Source organism: Physeter macrocephalus, chromosome 14, assembly GCF_002837175.3.
Source record: "Physeter macrocephalus isolate SW-GA chromosome 14, ASM283717v5, whole genome shotgun sequence".
NCBI lineage: Eukaryota > Metazoa > Chordata > Mammalia > Artiodactyla > Physeteridae > Physeter > Physeter macrocephalus.
In genome coordinates, this window is record NC_041227.1 from 50,099,905 (window position 1) to 50,113,232 (window position 13,328).

General features: G+C 50.5%; 1 protein-coding gene across 4 annotated transcripts in view; it reads left to right on the top strand.

Moving 5' to 3' along the window:
* UBN1 (ubinuclein 1) overlaps positions 1–13,328 on the top strand; it is a 44,330-nt gene that overhangs the window by 25,255 nt on the left and 5,747 nt on the right. For 2 of the 4 annotated variants that reach the window (XR_003683270.2, XM_028500068.2), the window contains exons 13-18: positions 4,746–4,796; positions 4,895–4,937; positions 6,057–7,280; positions 8,336–8,579; positions 8,856–8,945; positions 11,159–11,238. Coding sequence is in view for 3 of the 4 variants with exons in the window: in XM_028500068.2 (XP_028355869.1) it covers positions 4,746–4,796; positions 4,895–4,937; positions 6,057–7,280; positions 8,336–8,579; positions 8,856–8,945; positions 11,159–11,208 (1,702 nt within the window). In the remaining variant the exon portion in view is untranslated. Of the gene's footprint in view, positions 1–4,745; positions 4,797–4,894; positions 4,938–6,056; positions 7,281–8,335; positions 8,580–8,855; positions 8,946–11,158; positions 13,288–13,328 lie in introns of those variants that run through there. The other 2 variants (XM_024123320.3, XM_028500070.2) reach the window with 1 other exon arrangement.

Consider the following 13,328-nt stretch of genomic DNA (forward strand, 5'->3'; position numbering starts at 1 on the left):
CCTGCCTCGGCAGGCAGACTCTCAACCACTGTGCCACCACGGAAGCCCAAACTAATAGTTTTTTAAATGCCTGCTAAGTTTTGTAGAAGACAAGATTTGGAGTTACAAACCAAAGTTACAGTAATGATAGCTTTTAAACTAATTTTTTTTAAACAAAATATTTATTTTATTTCTTGGCTGCGTCGGGTCTTAGTTGCGGCACACGGGATGTTTTGTTGCGGTCTGCGGGCTCTTTGTTGCAGCATGAGGGCGTCTCTCTAGTTGCGGCGTGTGGGCTTCTCTCTAGTTGTGGCACGCAGGCTCCAGAGCACGTGGGCTCTGTAGTTTGTGGCACGCGGGCTGTCTGGTTGAGGCGCATGGGCTCAGTAGTTGCAGCGCGCTGGCTTAGTTGCCCTGTGGCATGTGGGATCTTAGTTCCCCCACCAGGGATCGAACCTGTGTCCCCTCCACTGGAAGGTAACCCGTGTCCCCTGCATCGGCAGGCGGACTCTCAACCACTGTGCCACCAGGGAAGCCCTGGAAGGTAGATTCTTAACCACTGTACCACCAGGGAAGTCCCTTAAACTAATTTTTTTTCTTTAAATGTGTTAGTCTCTTAAATGATGTAGAAAACAAAAAGTGTGGTTACAAACCATTGTTGTTATAACACTAGCTTTTCTAATGGTCATGTATTCACCTTTTTGAGATCTTTGTGCATGTAGCTTTGAGGTGCTGTCTGGTGTCCTTTCATTTCACCTTTAGGACTCTTGAGCATTTCTTACAGGGTAAGTTTTTTTTTTTTTAAATAAATTTATTTATTTTATTTATTTTTACTTTTGGCTGTGTTGGGTCTTCGTTGCTGCACGCGGGCTTTTTCTAGTGGTGAGCGGGGGCCACTCTTCCTTGCGGTGTGCAGGCTCCTCATTGCGATCGCTTCTCTTGTTGCGGAGCACGGGCTCTAGGTACGTGGGCTTCAATAGATGTGGCACGTAGGCTCAGTAGTTGTGGCTTGTGGGCTGTAGAGCGCAGGCTCAGTAGTTGTGGCGCACAGGCATAGTTGCTCCATGGCATGTGGGATCTTCCCGGACCAGGGCTCAAACCCCTGTCCCCTGCATTGGCAGGCAGATTCTTAACCACTGCGCCACCAGGGAAGCCCTCCAGGGTAAGTTTTTGATCATGAACTCCTTCAGCTTTTATCTATCTGGGAATGTCTTAATTTGTCCCCCACTTTTTTTTTTGCGGTACGCGGGCCTCTCAGAGTTGTGGCCTCTCCCGTTGCGAGCACAGGCTCCGGACGCGCAGGCTCAGCAGTCATGGCTCATGGGCCCAGCCGCTCCGCGGCATGTGGGATCTTCCCGGACCGGGGCACGAACCAGTGTCCTCTGCATCGGCAGGCGGACTCTCAACCACTGCGCCACCAGGGGAGCCCCCCCACTTTTTTAAAAATTGAAGTATAGTTGATTTTATCTCCCGCACTCTTGAAGGTCAGTTTTGTCAGATATAGGATTCTTGATTGACAGTATTTTTCTTTTAGTACTTTGAATATATCAGCCCACTGTCTCTTGGTCTTCAGAGTTTCTGATGAGAAGTCTGTTGATAATCTTGTTGAGGATCCCTTGTGTGTGATGATTCAATAATATCTGGGTGCTTTCAATATTCTCTCTTTGCCTCTGGCTTTTGAAAGTGATTATCATGTGTTTTGGTGTGGGTCTCTTTGAGTTCATCTTACTTGGAGTTCTTTAAGTTTCTTGGATGTTTATATTCATGTATTTACACTTACATTGTTTGTTTTCACATTTGGAAAGTTTTCAGCCATTATTTCTTCACTATTCTCTGTGCCCCTTTCTCTGTCCTCCTTCTGGGACGTCCACGCTGTGCTGGTGTGTTCTTGTCTGCTTGATGCTGTCCCACAGTTCCCTTGACTCTGTTCACTTTTCTTCAGTCTTCTTTCTGTTCCTCAAACTCGATAATCTTCATCGTCCTGTTTCACGTTCACTGTTTCTTTTTTCTGCCTGCTCAAAACTGCCTTTGAATCTCTCTACTGAAGTTTTTTTGCTAATTAATTAATTTATTTATTTTTGGCTGCGTTGGGTCTTCGTTGCTGTGCGTGGGTTTTCTCTAGTTGTGTTGAGCGGGGGCTACTCTTTTGTTGCGGTGTGCAGGCTTCTCACTGCAGTGGCTCCTCTTGTTGCGGAGCACAGGCTCTAGGCGTGTGGGCTCAGTAGTTGTGGCTCACGGGCTCTAGAGTGCAGGCTCAGTAGTTGTGGTGCATGGGCTTAGTTGCTCTGTGGCATGTGGGATCTTCCTGGACCAGGGCTCGAACCTGTGTCCCTTGCATTGGTAGGCGGATTCTTAACCACTGCGCCACCAGGGAAGCCCTGAATTTTTTAAAAAATATTTATTTGTTTTATTTATTTTATTTTTGGCTGCATTGGGTCTTAGTTGCAGCACGTGGGCTCTTCTTTGTGGTACATGGGATCTTTGATGCACCACGGGCTTCTCTCTAGTTGTGGCGAGCAGGCTCAGTAGTTGCAGCACACAGGCTCTCTGTTTGTGGCGCACAGGCTCCAGAGCGCATGGGCTCTGTAGTTGCGGCACGCGGGCTCTCCAGTTGCGGCTTGCATGCTCATTAGTTGTGGCACGCAGCCTTAGTTGCCCCGTGGCATGTGGGATGTGGGATCTTAGTTCCCTGATCAGGGATCAAACCTGCGTCCCCTGCATTGGAAGGTGGATTCTTTACCACTGGACCACCAGGGAAGTCCCCTCTACTGAATTTTTCACTTCAGTTACTGTACTTTTCAGCTCTAGAATTTTTTTTTCTTTCTTTTTTTTTTTTTTTTTTGCAGAACGTGGGCCTCTCACTGTTGTGGCCTCTCCCGTTGTGGAGCACAGGCTCCGGATGTGCAGGCTCAGCAGCCATGGCTCATGGGCCTAGCCGCTCCACGGCATGTGGGATCTTCCTGGACTGGGGCACGAACCCGTGTCCCCTGCATCGGCAGGCGGACTCTCAACCACTGTGCCACCAGGGAAGCCCCAGAGTTTCTTTTTGGTCTCTTTTCAGGTTTCCCGTCTCTTTATGGATATTTCCATTTTGTTCACATGTTATTTTCTTGACATTCTCCACATCTTCCTTTAGTTCTTTGAGCATCTTTAATACAGTTGTTTTTGTCTAGTGTATTTGCCATTTGGTCTTTTTTTTTTTTTTTTTAGATCAATTAATTTTATTTATTTATTTTTGGCTGCATTGGGTCTTCGTTGCTGCGCGGGGGCTTTCTCTAGTTGTGGAAAGTGGGGGCTACTCTTCATTGCGGTGTGCGGGCTTCTCATTGCTGGGGCTTCTTGTGTTGCAGAGCACGGGCTCTAGGCACGTGGGCTTCAGTAGTTGCAGCACGCAGCCTCTGTAGTGTGGCTCACGGGCTCTAGAGCACAGGCTCAGCAGTTTTGGCACACAGGCTTAGTTGCTCCATGCTGCCATTTGGTCTTTTTCAGGGACAGTTTCTGTTGATTTGGTTTTTTTCCTTTGAACAGGCCATATTTCCTGTTTGTTTGTGTGCCTTGTGATTTTTTGTTGAACACCAGACATTTGAATCTAATATTGTGGTAACTCTGGAAATCAGATTCTCCCGCTTCCATAGGGATTGCTTTTTTTTATATACTGTTTTTGCTCGTTGGTGGTTGTTGTTGTTGTTGTTGTTGTAGGCTGTCACTATGTTGAGGATCAGCCTGATGTGTGAACTTAATGTGTTACTCTTAGGTCATTTCTGAGCTTTTTGCTGGTACACGCACACGCAGTCACTTTCTAATTTTTCCCATGTAGGTAGTTTTTTGTTTTTTTTTTTTCTTTAATGTCTGACACCAGAAAGGGGAAAATCAGAAAAAGAAGGAGGTTAAAAGATGGTGCCAGCCCTTTAAATCCCCTGGCAGTCACTTCAGCCTGAGGTGCGACAACAACAGCTGTGTGCACTTCCCACCTCTGTGATCAGAAGCAGTGATCAGCCAAAAGAGCACAGATCCCTCATCTTTGGAGACCAGGGTCCTTTTTGCCCACGCTTGTTTCCACAAGCTGTGTGCAAGCTGCTCCAGGAACACCTGCACAGGCCGCTGGGTGGGGCATGGGCAGCTGCTACTGTGTTGAGACCTGAAATTAACCACAGTTTACTCATCTAAGTCTTCCCCTGGAAGTTGTAAGCCTTGAACATCCTCTAGAGTTACAGAATAGTTCCGTCAGATGGATTCTGCCAGTGTAGTGTTGTCCAGGTGGGCAGACCATTCCTGGTGCTTCTTGCTCAGCCGTGTTCCCAGGACCCTCCCCTTGGAGCTAGTGAGTGTTCTTGGTTGGGCAGGCCTTTTCTTGTCTCAGTGTCCCTTTAAATAGAATTGCTCTTGTCACTTATAGATTGGACTCCTGAAGGTACATAGGGGAGGGCATAAAGAAATTTCTGTTGTTTCTCTGGGAAAAGATAATGCCATGGGTCACTTCACATTTTTACTTTTGGAGAGGGATGAGAATAGGCAGTAAGGAAAGTGCTCCTGGCTTTAGGGAAAAATCACTGTGAGAGGTTTGGGGGCAGACCCATAGCTTGTTTTGGTGAATTCTAGCTCCTTGGCTTTCAGGTGGCCAGTGCAGCTACTAAGGCCCTCTCACCAGCCCAGTGACATTTAATGAGTGACAGCCACTGAGTACTAGGGAGGTGACAAGGCTCTGGAAGCAGAGTCTGCTTTCAGGGGGCTTGTGCAGACTTCCCAGTGTTCTCTGTTTGTTCCAGGACTCTGTTTAAGGAGAGCAGACGAGGCCACGGGCACCTGACGTCAATCCTGTGAGTGTCTCAGTGTTTTCACTTGTCAGGACTACTGGCATTTTTATCTCTTTTGTGGATCTCCCCTGAACATTTTCTCTGTTCATTCCTTTGAACAGGGCCAAGAAGAAAGTAATGGCCTCTTCCAAAATGAAGGTGAAGGTGAGTCAGCCTGCCCAGGTCACATGTCATCTTTTCTCATCTCTCTGCATCCATGCTCCTGGCAGCTCATTGAACTTTGCTGGTCTTGTGGGGATAGCTTTTTGGGATTAGGTTGTACCAAGAGGCAGCCTGGCCCACAGGAGTGGCCTGGGGTCAGCAGGGCAGAGACCTGAGTCGGGCCTCTAGTGCCCTTCAGCCCCAGTTCTAGGAAACAGCACTCACCTGGCCGGTTCCTGGGGTCGTTGCGGGGTCAGGTGAGGTCCTCCTGACAGCCCTCTGAGGAGTGATGAGCCCTTGCAAATGTGAAAGTGTCACAAGTGTGAATTGTCCTAATCTCTTATGTAAGAGCACCATCCTAGTGAAGAGGAGGTGAGCCTGGATCTGCACCGGGCAGGGCGGGAGGCTTTTTCCAGTTGACCAGCAGACGCGGAGGGGAGTGCGACAGTTGGAAACTAGAGACTGTGAGATGACTTTGATGTGGCAGAGATCTCAATGTAATAAAAATTGCCATTTCACCAAAATTCTTGCCAGTTCTTGAGGCTTTGTAGTGCACTTCACCATACCTGAACAGTCGGAGGGAACAAGCATGCAGATCAGTTATTCCTAAGAGTCTGTTGAGCTCCTCCAACATCCTTAAGACTCACTGCACCAAGTGCTCGGGAAGTGGGAGTGACAGGACAGACCCCATTCCTGAGCCCATGGAGGAGACAGGTGCCAGGGAAACCAAGGAGGGAAAGAAAACTAAGGCAGTTCCCCTGCCCCATGTCATTTTCTGATTGTGGCTAGGAGCACTGAGGTAGTGTGAGGGCCAATAGGGAGAACATCTCTTTGCTCAAGTCTTGTAGTTTTTCAGAAACAGAGCGAAGAGTTTCCCTGTGGAGGTGTGTGTGTGTGCCTGGGTCAGCCCAGCCCCAGCCCCAGGTGTGGGCAGAGGGTGGCAGGGTTGCGGCATTTCCAAGTTCACGCATGCCTGGCACCTGCTCCTTTCTTCCCTGGCTTTGTGATCACACAGGAAAACCCGCTGCTTTGTCTTGTATTCTCATGCGTATGTCTTGTCAGCAGGGCCAGTGTTGGCATCTTCGGACATTTATAAACATCGGCCTTTCTGCTTTCCTTTAGGAATCATCGACTAAGCCTGATAAAAAGGTTTCTGTCCCATCAGGCCAGATTGGCAGCCCCCTTGCTTTGCCTTCAGAACACCTGGGAGGAGGCCTGAGCATTGGGGCTGCAAACAGGGAGCTCTCGTCCCAGGCATCTGGCAGCCTTGCTAATCCTGCTCCTATCAACGTGGAGGACTCGTTGGATGGAGACTTGATCCGTAATTCGGCCTCCTCGTTGGAGGCTGTGTCCAAGGAACTGGCTGCACTGAACAGCAGAGCCAGTGGGAGCTCTGAGTTCACACTGCCTGCACCCTCAAAAGTGCCTGCAGAGAAAGTCGCAGGTGTTTTATGTACGGAAGAAAAAAGGAACTTTCCGAAGCCCAGCCCTTCTTCTGCCCCACCACCCTCTAGCTCTCTGCAGTCACCCCTCAATTTTCTGGCTGAACAGGCTCTGGCACTGGGGCAGTCCTCTCAGGAGAAAAAAACAGAGAGTTCTGGCTACAAAGAACTGTCCTGTCAGGCTACCCTCAGCAAGGGCCTGCCAGAAGTGCAGCAGTCCAAAGCAAAGCACCACAGTTTGCCACGGACGTCTCACGCACCCCAGGCAGGAGCTCCTGTGCCCAGCCCCCAGGTCAAAGTCTTTCATGCAGGCGCTCAACAGCAGAAGAGCTTCACCCCCCCAGCTCCGTTTGTCAATAAGCTTCAGGGCCCAAAGCCTGCCTCCCCTCAGTGTCACCGTTCCCTCCTCCAGCTCGTCAAGACAGCTACCAAAAGCCAGAGCTTCCATCCTTCCACGCCAGTGTCTTCAGGAGGCACACCACCCTCCAGCAGCAGCTCTCATAAGACCCCAGCCTTGTCCTCCACTCCCCTGAGCCATCCAGCAAAACAGCACTCAGCCAGCTCTTCAGGGTCATCTTACAAGAACAGTCCCTTTGCCGGCTCTATCTCCAAGCACGGGGTTTCTTCTGGCAGCTCTTCCTCTGGAGGAGCACCAGTCCAGAGCTCTGCTTCTGGGAACCTGCTCCCTGCTGTGCAGCCTCCCTCCACAGGACAGTCTGCCAGCCGACCCATCCCAGGCTCTGCAGTGAAAAAACCATCTATTTCCCAGAAGTTGACCCTGGTGGCCCCTCCAGGTGGTCCAAATGGAGATTCTAGTGGGGGAACCCAGGGAGTGGCCAAGTTACTGACCTCCTCCCTGAAGCCCAGTGCGGTGAGCAGCGTGACATCGTCTACCTCCTTGCCAGTGAGTATCTTGAAGCAGCCCTCCCCTCGTGGGCCTTGTGGGCAGGGCTGCTGGCCTTGCTCTGGTCAGAGAGTGAGATCTGACGCTGAAGGTCAGGTAGGAACAGAGCCCGGAAATTGGAAGGAGGACCAGGCTTCCTGATTCCAGGTTTCTACTTTTGGGGTGGCAGGACTCCCAGGAGAGCCTGAAACTTCTCCTTGGGAGGACGAGTGGAGGGAAAGGACTGGTCAGCACCATGTTTGCAGGGAGGCTATGGATCTGGATGGCATGGAATGAGCTAGAAAACTTTCCTTTCATAGCCTCCTGCCTGTCCATCTCTCCAAGCAAGTAAATGAAATGCATACTGTCTGTCAGATCATTAGTTATGTGGAGATATTCATGCCCTAGGAAGATCAGTACCTTCTAAGAATGATCCTTTGATTGGGTTTGGAAAGACTCTGTAGGTCAGACAAAGGCGATTTGACAGAGTCCAGTAGTTAATGAGGTTTGCCTGTAGGTGATTACAAGTTTGGATGCAGGTTGGGGAAATGAGAGCGAGCTTATTTTTTTCTCCATTTTTCCAATATATAAGACAACCACGTGGTTGCAAAGGACAGAACTATAGAAAGGTGTGTTGAGCAAAGTTTCGCTTGTCTGTGCCCTCCTCCTACACCCCCTGTAACTGTTCCTTAGTTTCCAGGTTTTTCCTGTTTCTTTCTAAAAACAAAGATTAATACTTAAAAATGTGTGTGTGTGTATGTTTTATGGATATATAAGTATACACATACACATATTCCTATATACTTATATTTGTGGGTATCCTTCCCTTTCTTTCTTGTACAAGGAAGGCATATTTAACACCTGCTTTTTAAAATGAACTCTGTTCTGGGAGCCCTTTCCATTGCAGTTCAGAGACTGTCTTCCTCCTCCCTTTGGGGCTACAGTGGAGGGGGTTCCTTCACAAGGGGTTGCTGACGTGCATGTGTCCCCCCAGGTATGGTAACGTTAAGGTTTGGTTTGTGAGTGAGCTCTGGATGGGGCTGGAGTGCTGATCCCTTTGTGTGCTTCCTCCCCAGAAAGGAACGAGTGGGGCTGTGCTGCTGACCAGCTCCTCACCCTTAAATCTACTGTCTTCATCCTACAAGGCAGGCAGTGCAAAGCTGCCTGGGGCCTTGAACTCGAACCCCTTGGGGATTATCTCCCAGCTCCCCCTCCACGTAATCTCCTTTAGTGCTGACTCCTCCGCTAAAGCAGGGGTCTCCAAGGATGCCATCGTCACAGGCCCTGCCCCTGGGACGTTCCACCACGGCCTCGGCCACAGTAAGTGTCTCCTTCCTCCCCACACTGGAGGTAAAGAAGGTGCCCCAGTGCCTCTGTGTGACCCACAGGTTCTGTTGTCATGTGCTGGGTTCCTGTGTTTGTCTGGTGTATGACCGTGGGCAGCCTTCCCGGGGACCCTGCTGAGCCACCCCCTTGGGATTTCCATCCAGAACCGGTGCAGTAGGTCGCCTGGGGCTCTGGAGCACCGAGGCTGCTTTCCACTCCTGTCTTCAATGTGTGTGCTTTGTTCTTCTCTCCCTTCCTGTTTCCTCTCAGGTCTCCTGGCTGGCTTGCACTCCAGCCCGCCTCGCGCAGCGCCTCTCCCACACGCTGCCGTGTCTACCCACATCCCGCAGAGTCTGCCAGGTAATTTCCAGGTGGTCAGAGTGCCACATGCACTGTGGGCCATTCCCCTCCCCCATCAGATTGTCTGCTGCCAAGGACGTAAGTGTCTGCCTCTCGTTGTCACCATGTTGTGTGGGTTTGTCCTCTGAGGCTCGGCTCTGTGGGTACTCAGACTGAGGGACACAGGCTCTACCGCTGTGACATCTCCGTGGTCAGCCTTGCCCTCTGTGATCACAGAGGAAGTCATGATGGCCTGTGTACAAGGCTGAGGAGTTCCCCACCCATAGCTCAGCATTTCCTCTTTAATTAACAAAAACTAGAAGGGTAATGGTGCTGATTTCCCAAGGGCTAGTTGGGGCACTACCGGCCTTCAGGTTCACACCCCCTTCTAGGGGGTACCAGCTAACAGAAGACTCTAAATTTAGTTTAAGTAAAAGGGAAAGTCCAGGGCTTCCCTGGTGGCACAGTGGTTGAGAGTCCGCCTGCTGATGCAGGGGACACGGGTTCGTGCCCCGGTCCGGGAAGATCCCACATGCCGCAGAGCAGCTAGGCCTGTGAGCCATGGCCGCTGAGCCTATGCATCCGGAGTCTGTGCTCCGCAATGGGAGAGGCCACAACAGTGAGAGGCCCGCATACCGCAAAAAAAAAAAAAAAAAAAAGGGAAAGTCCAAGTAGCAGCAGCAGGTGACAGTGGCAAGGCTTCGGGAGGGACCCTTATCCCTGATATCAGCATGTGTCCAGGAGAGGAGCAGCTTTCGCTTCAGTCCAGGTGTCAACGCAGAGATTTGGGATCACGACACGACTGAGGCAGCATTCCCTGTCATCCCTGGGTCTCCTCTCCATAGAGCAGTGGCTTTCAGAAAGGGACTGGCCTACGGCCCTAGGTTCATAGCTGTGGGAAGAGGGCCCTGAGCCAGCACCTGCACAGTGAGTGGTCTGCCTTGCCCTGTCCTGGGACCTTGGCCCTTAGGCACACGTAATGCAGCGCTGCTGGGAACCCTCACGGGATCTCTTGTTTTGGCCTGCTGCTCTTCTTACTACTCTAGACCTGTTCCAGAAACGACCTGGGGGCTACATTGCTCAGGGGAGAGTCGTTCTTGAGGAAGCTGAGCCTGGGTAGCCCTGGTGGACGGGTCCTGGGTAGACGTGAGGCGGGGAGCTGCCCAGCTGGACGTGCCTGGGACCTGCCGCGCTGAGAGCTTCGGCCCCGTGTCCGCCTCCAGATGTGCCGTGGGTCCCTGGCCCCGTGTCCGCCTCCAGAAGTGCCGTGGGTCCCTGGCCCTGTGTCCTGAGGCTGACACGTTCATAGTGACTGCCAGAGGCCAGCTGGGTGCAAGAATGGACTGTAAATCCCCAAGATGGAAATGTTGCTTTTTCAGAGAAAGAAACTGGGGAGCTAAACCTGTATCAGCAGTTACTCTGTTTTCCTCTGGAGAAGCAGTCAGATGCAGGGACTCATTCCACAAGCTGGTGGTCACAGAGCCATCCAGGCGAGAGCTTGTGGCTGTTGAAAGATTGTACTTTCTCTGCTTTCCGGAACACTCTTTCAAACAAAGTAATTGAAGAGCCATTGAAAACATGACCATTGGTCTGTGATATTTTCAGCAAAAAAGGGAAAAGCGTTTTCTTGTACCATTTCCTACCTGTTTTTCCTCTGGGTGTTGAAACGCTATCTGAAAAGCATTTATGCTAAAACAGGCTATTTGAGTATCTCTCTTTTAGACATTCTTTTCGTTGCAGGATTACATTGAGTGATTGTCAGTGAAAAGCTGTCTGCTTGTTCCAGCTGTGACTTGTATCTGCTTTGCTTTCTTTCCCACATGGACTCAGAATGCTAGTGCCTTTGAGCTTGTCCTTTTAGGACCTGAGGGTCTTTGATGGTGTGGATGCTCACTGTGCTTTTCATTCCTCACCATGGAGTCCGCCTCTACCTGGGGATGACAGCTGTGGCTGAGAACTGGAGTGGCCCGTGTTGCACAGCAGAGCCGCGGTTCTGTGAACACGGTGCTCAGCCAGCAGCTGCCCTCCCAGTGCGTGGCACTCTGCACCACTGCAAGGAGCAGCACACTCAGATAACCTGCCAGCGTGCCCGGCTCCTTTGAGCCTTAGAACATTCAGTGTTCAGGGGCTTTTGCTATTTAAGAAGTGATCCCCTTGAGGTTTGGTTACTGCTGCCTTAAGGGAATCAGAGATCCTGAAAATCTTATGCTCTGTTTTTGCTTACTCTTTTTCAGATGCTTCTCAGCTTCATGGGAAAGGGCCCAGTGTACCACGGAAATTGTGACTTTCAAGGGAAAGGCTGGAAGCTGAACGAGTAGGTCTCGGAAATCGGATAATAACTATGCTCTTTCTGCCATTGATTTTCTTCTGGAGAAGGCATGAGTGCTAAGTGGAGTGTCTCTTGGCACGTGTGATGTGCCTTCAGTTAGGGGAGCAGCCCCGTGCTTCTCTGGAGGCCCTGACCAGCCTGGTGCTCCAGGCCTCTCGCTCTGTTGCAGACAGTCGTCGGAGGGGCAGCGCTAGGCTGGGGAGCGTGCCAGGTCGTGTTCAGAGCTCTGGTGGCGGGGCAGAGCAGGTGGCGCACCTGTGCTTCACATCTGCCCGACCCCCTCACATTTGGTCAGAGTACCTCATGGCACCCTACTGGTCGGGGCTCCTTCTGGCCACAGTGGGCTCCCTGGATGGTCACGGTGTCCGTCCATCCTCAGGCTGTGTGCTCAACAGGACAAACCCAGCTAACATTGCAGCTGGGAGATGTACCTTGTTCTTTGAGAAATACACCCAACGTGTGCTCATCGTGGGGGCCCGTCTCTCCACTGAACATGACAATGAAGCTCTTTTAGAGAAAAGACCTTTGTAGATTCAACAATTGTGGTAGGATTTTTAAAGACACTTATTTTTGGCTCAGTTTTCATCCTTACCATTAAATGCATTGGATAGAATGGGACTATTCTTCGCAAATCATGTTGTTCCTAGGAAGACATAATTCCAGTGCCTTTATGGTGGAGCAGAATTAGACACACATCCATTCAGCCCTCTGAGTGGATCTCAGATGAAGACCTTTTTAAAAGATATGTCTGTATTTAAGACAGCCAGTTTGAGTTTTTTATGGTTGCACATAATCTGTGCCGTCCTGACTTGAAGGTCATCTGGGCCCACAAATCCCAGGTTCCAGTTCAGCCGGGCCCCCCACTTTGTTTTCCCAGAGTTCATACAGGTGGACTGCAGAGCCCCAGAGCCCTTCTTCATCTCTTCGAGGGCCAAGGATATGAGGGGTTCCAAGTCGCAGGTAGACATTCCAGTTTATTTAAAAACCATTCTCAGGCAGAGCTGCAGGAACAGGCCTCTGAAGCATCTGCCGTGTAGAAACAGGCCTGGAGGTCCTGGCTCTCCAGGCAGCAAGGCTATGCATTGACTTCAGGGTGACATGCTGACGAGCTTGGAGAGCACATCAGGGACAGATTGGGACAATTACCCCAGAGCTCAAGTCATCCCACTCACCCAGTGGCTGCTTCACAAAGATTTTTACGGCACTTGCCTGTCCTGTGAAGTCTGAACTGACTGCTCTAGCTAAAAGTGATTTCTGATACATTGAGAGTAAACAGCCTCCTCAGAATGTACGCCTGTGTGGAGACACGGGCAGCTCTCTTGGTTTCTGACTCCCAGGATACAACGCTTGGTAACTCACGATTCACACAGAGGTTGCCTGGTTTCCAGGGGGAGCAAGACCTCTGCCAGCTAGTCGGCCAGGCCTGTGCTCTTTTTTACATAAAAACCAACATGTGTTTCACATTGGGCTAAGTGGATTCCTTATCCCTTTATTATATCTATTTTTTGCAACTTGGGTTTCCAGTTTACAGAATAGTCTTAGGTAGTAGCAAAAGAGCCAAAGAAGAGATTTGTATTGCTGAGCTCAGAGCCGCGCAGAGGCCGTCCGTGAACGCTGAGCAGCAGGAGAACACCCTGGTTCCCTTCCCTGCAGTGCTCCCTCCTCCCCGAGCACCACTGAGTGTGCGGCTGGAGCAGGATACCCTCATTCTTAGGAATCTAGTGATGCCTCTTGCCTCAGGGAAACGTTTCTTTGATGGGGAGTTTATGAGGTTTCTTTTCCTTGTTGATGCTTTATTTGTGGTAACGAAAGAGTGAATGACTTAAAGAGCCACGGCAAGGCAGGTCTGCTGGCGGAGCGGGCTTATGGGCCACGGCGCTGCAGGGCTTTCCTTGCCGGCGTTTCTTGGGTGTGAAAGGGCTGTGGCTTTCACGCAGCGACTGTGTTGGTGTTGGGGGTGGTGTGGAAATTGTTAATCTTGTATAAAACCACCCAATAAATTGTTTCAAGGTTTCCAAAACATCGTTGCTCATTTATTTCCTTTTACCATATTTGCAGGTAATTATTCTTTCTCC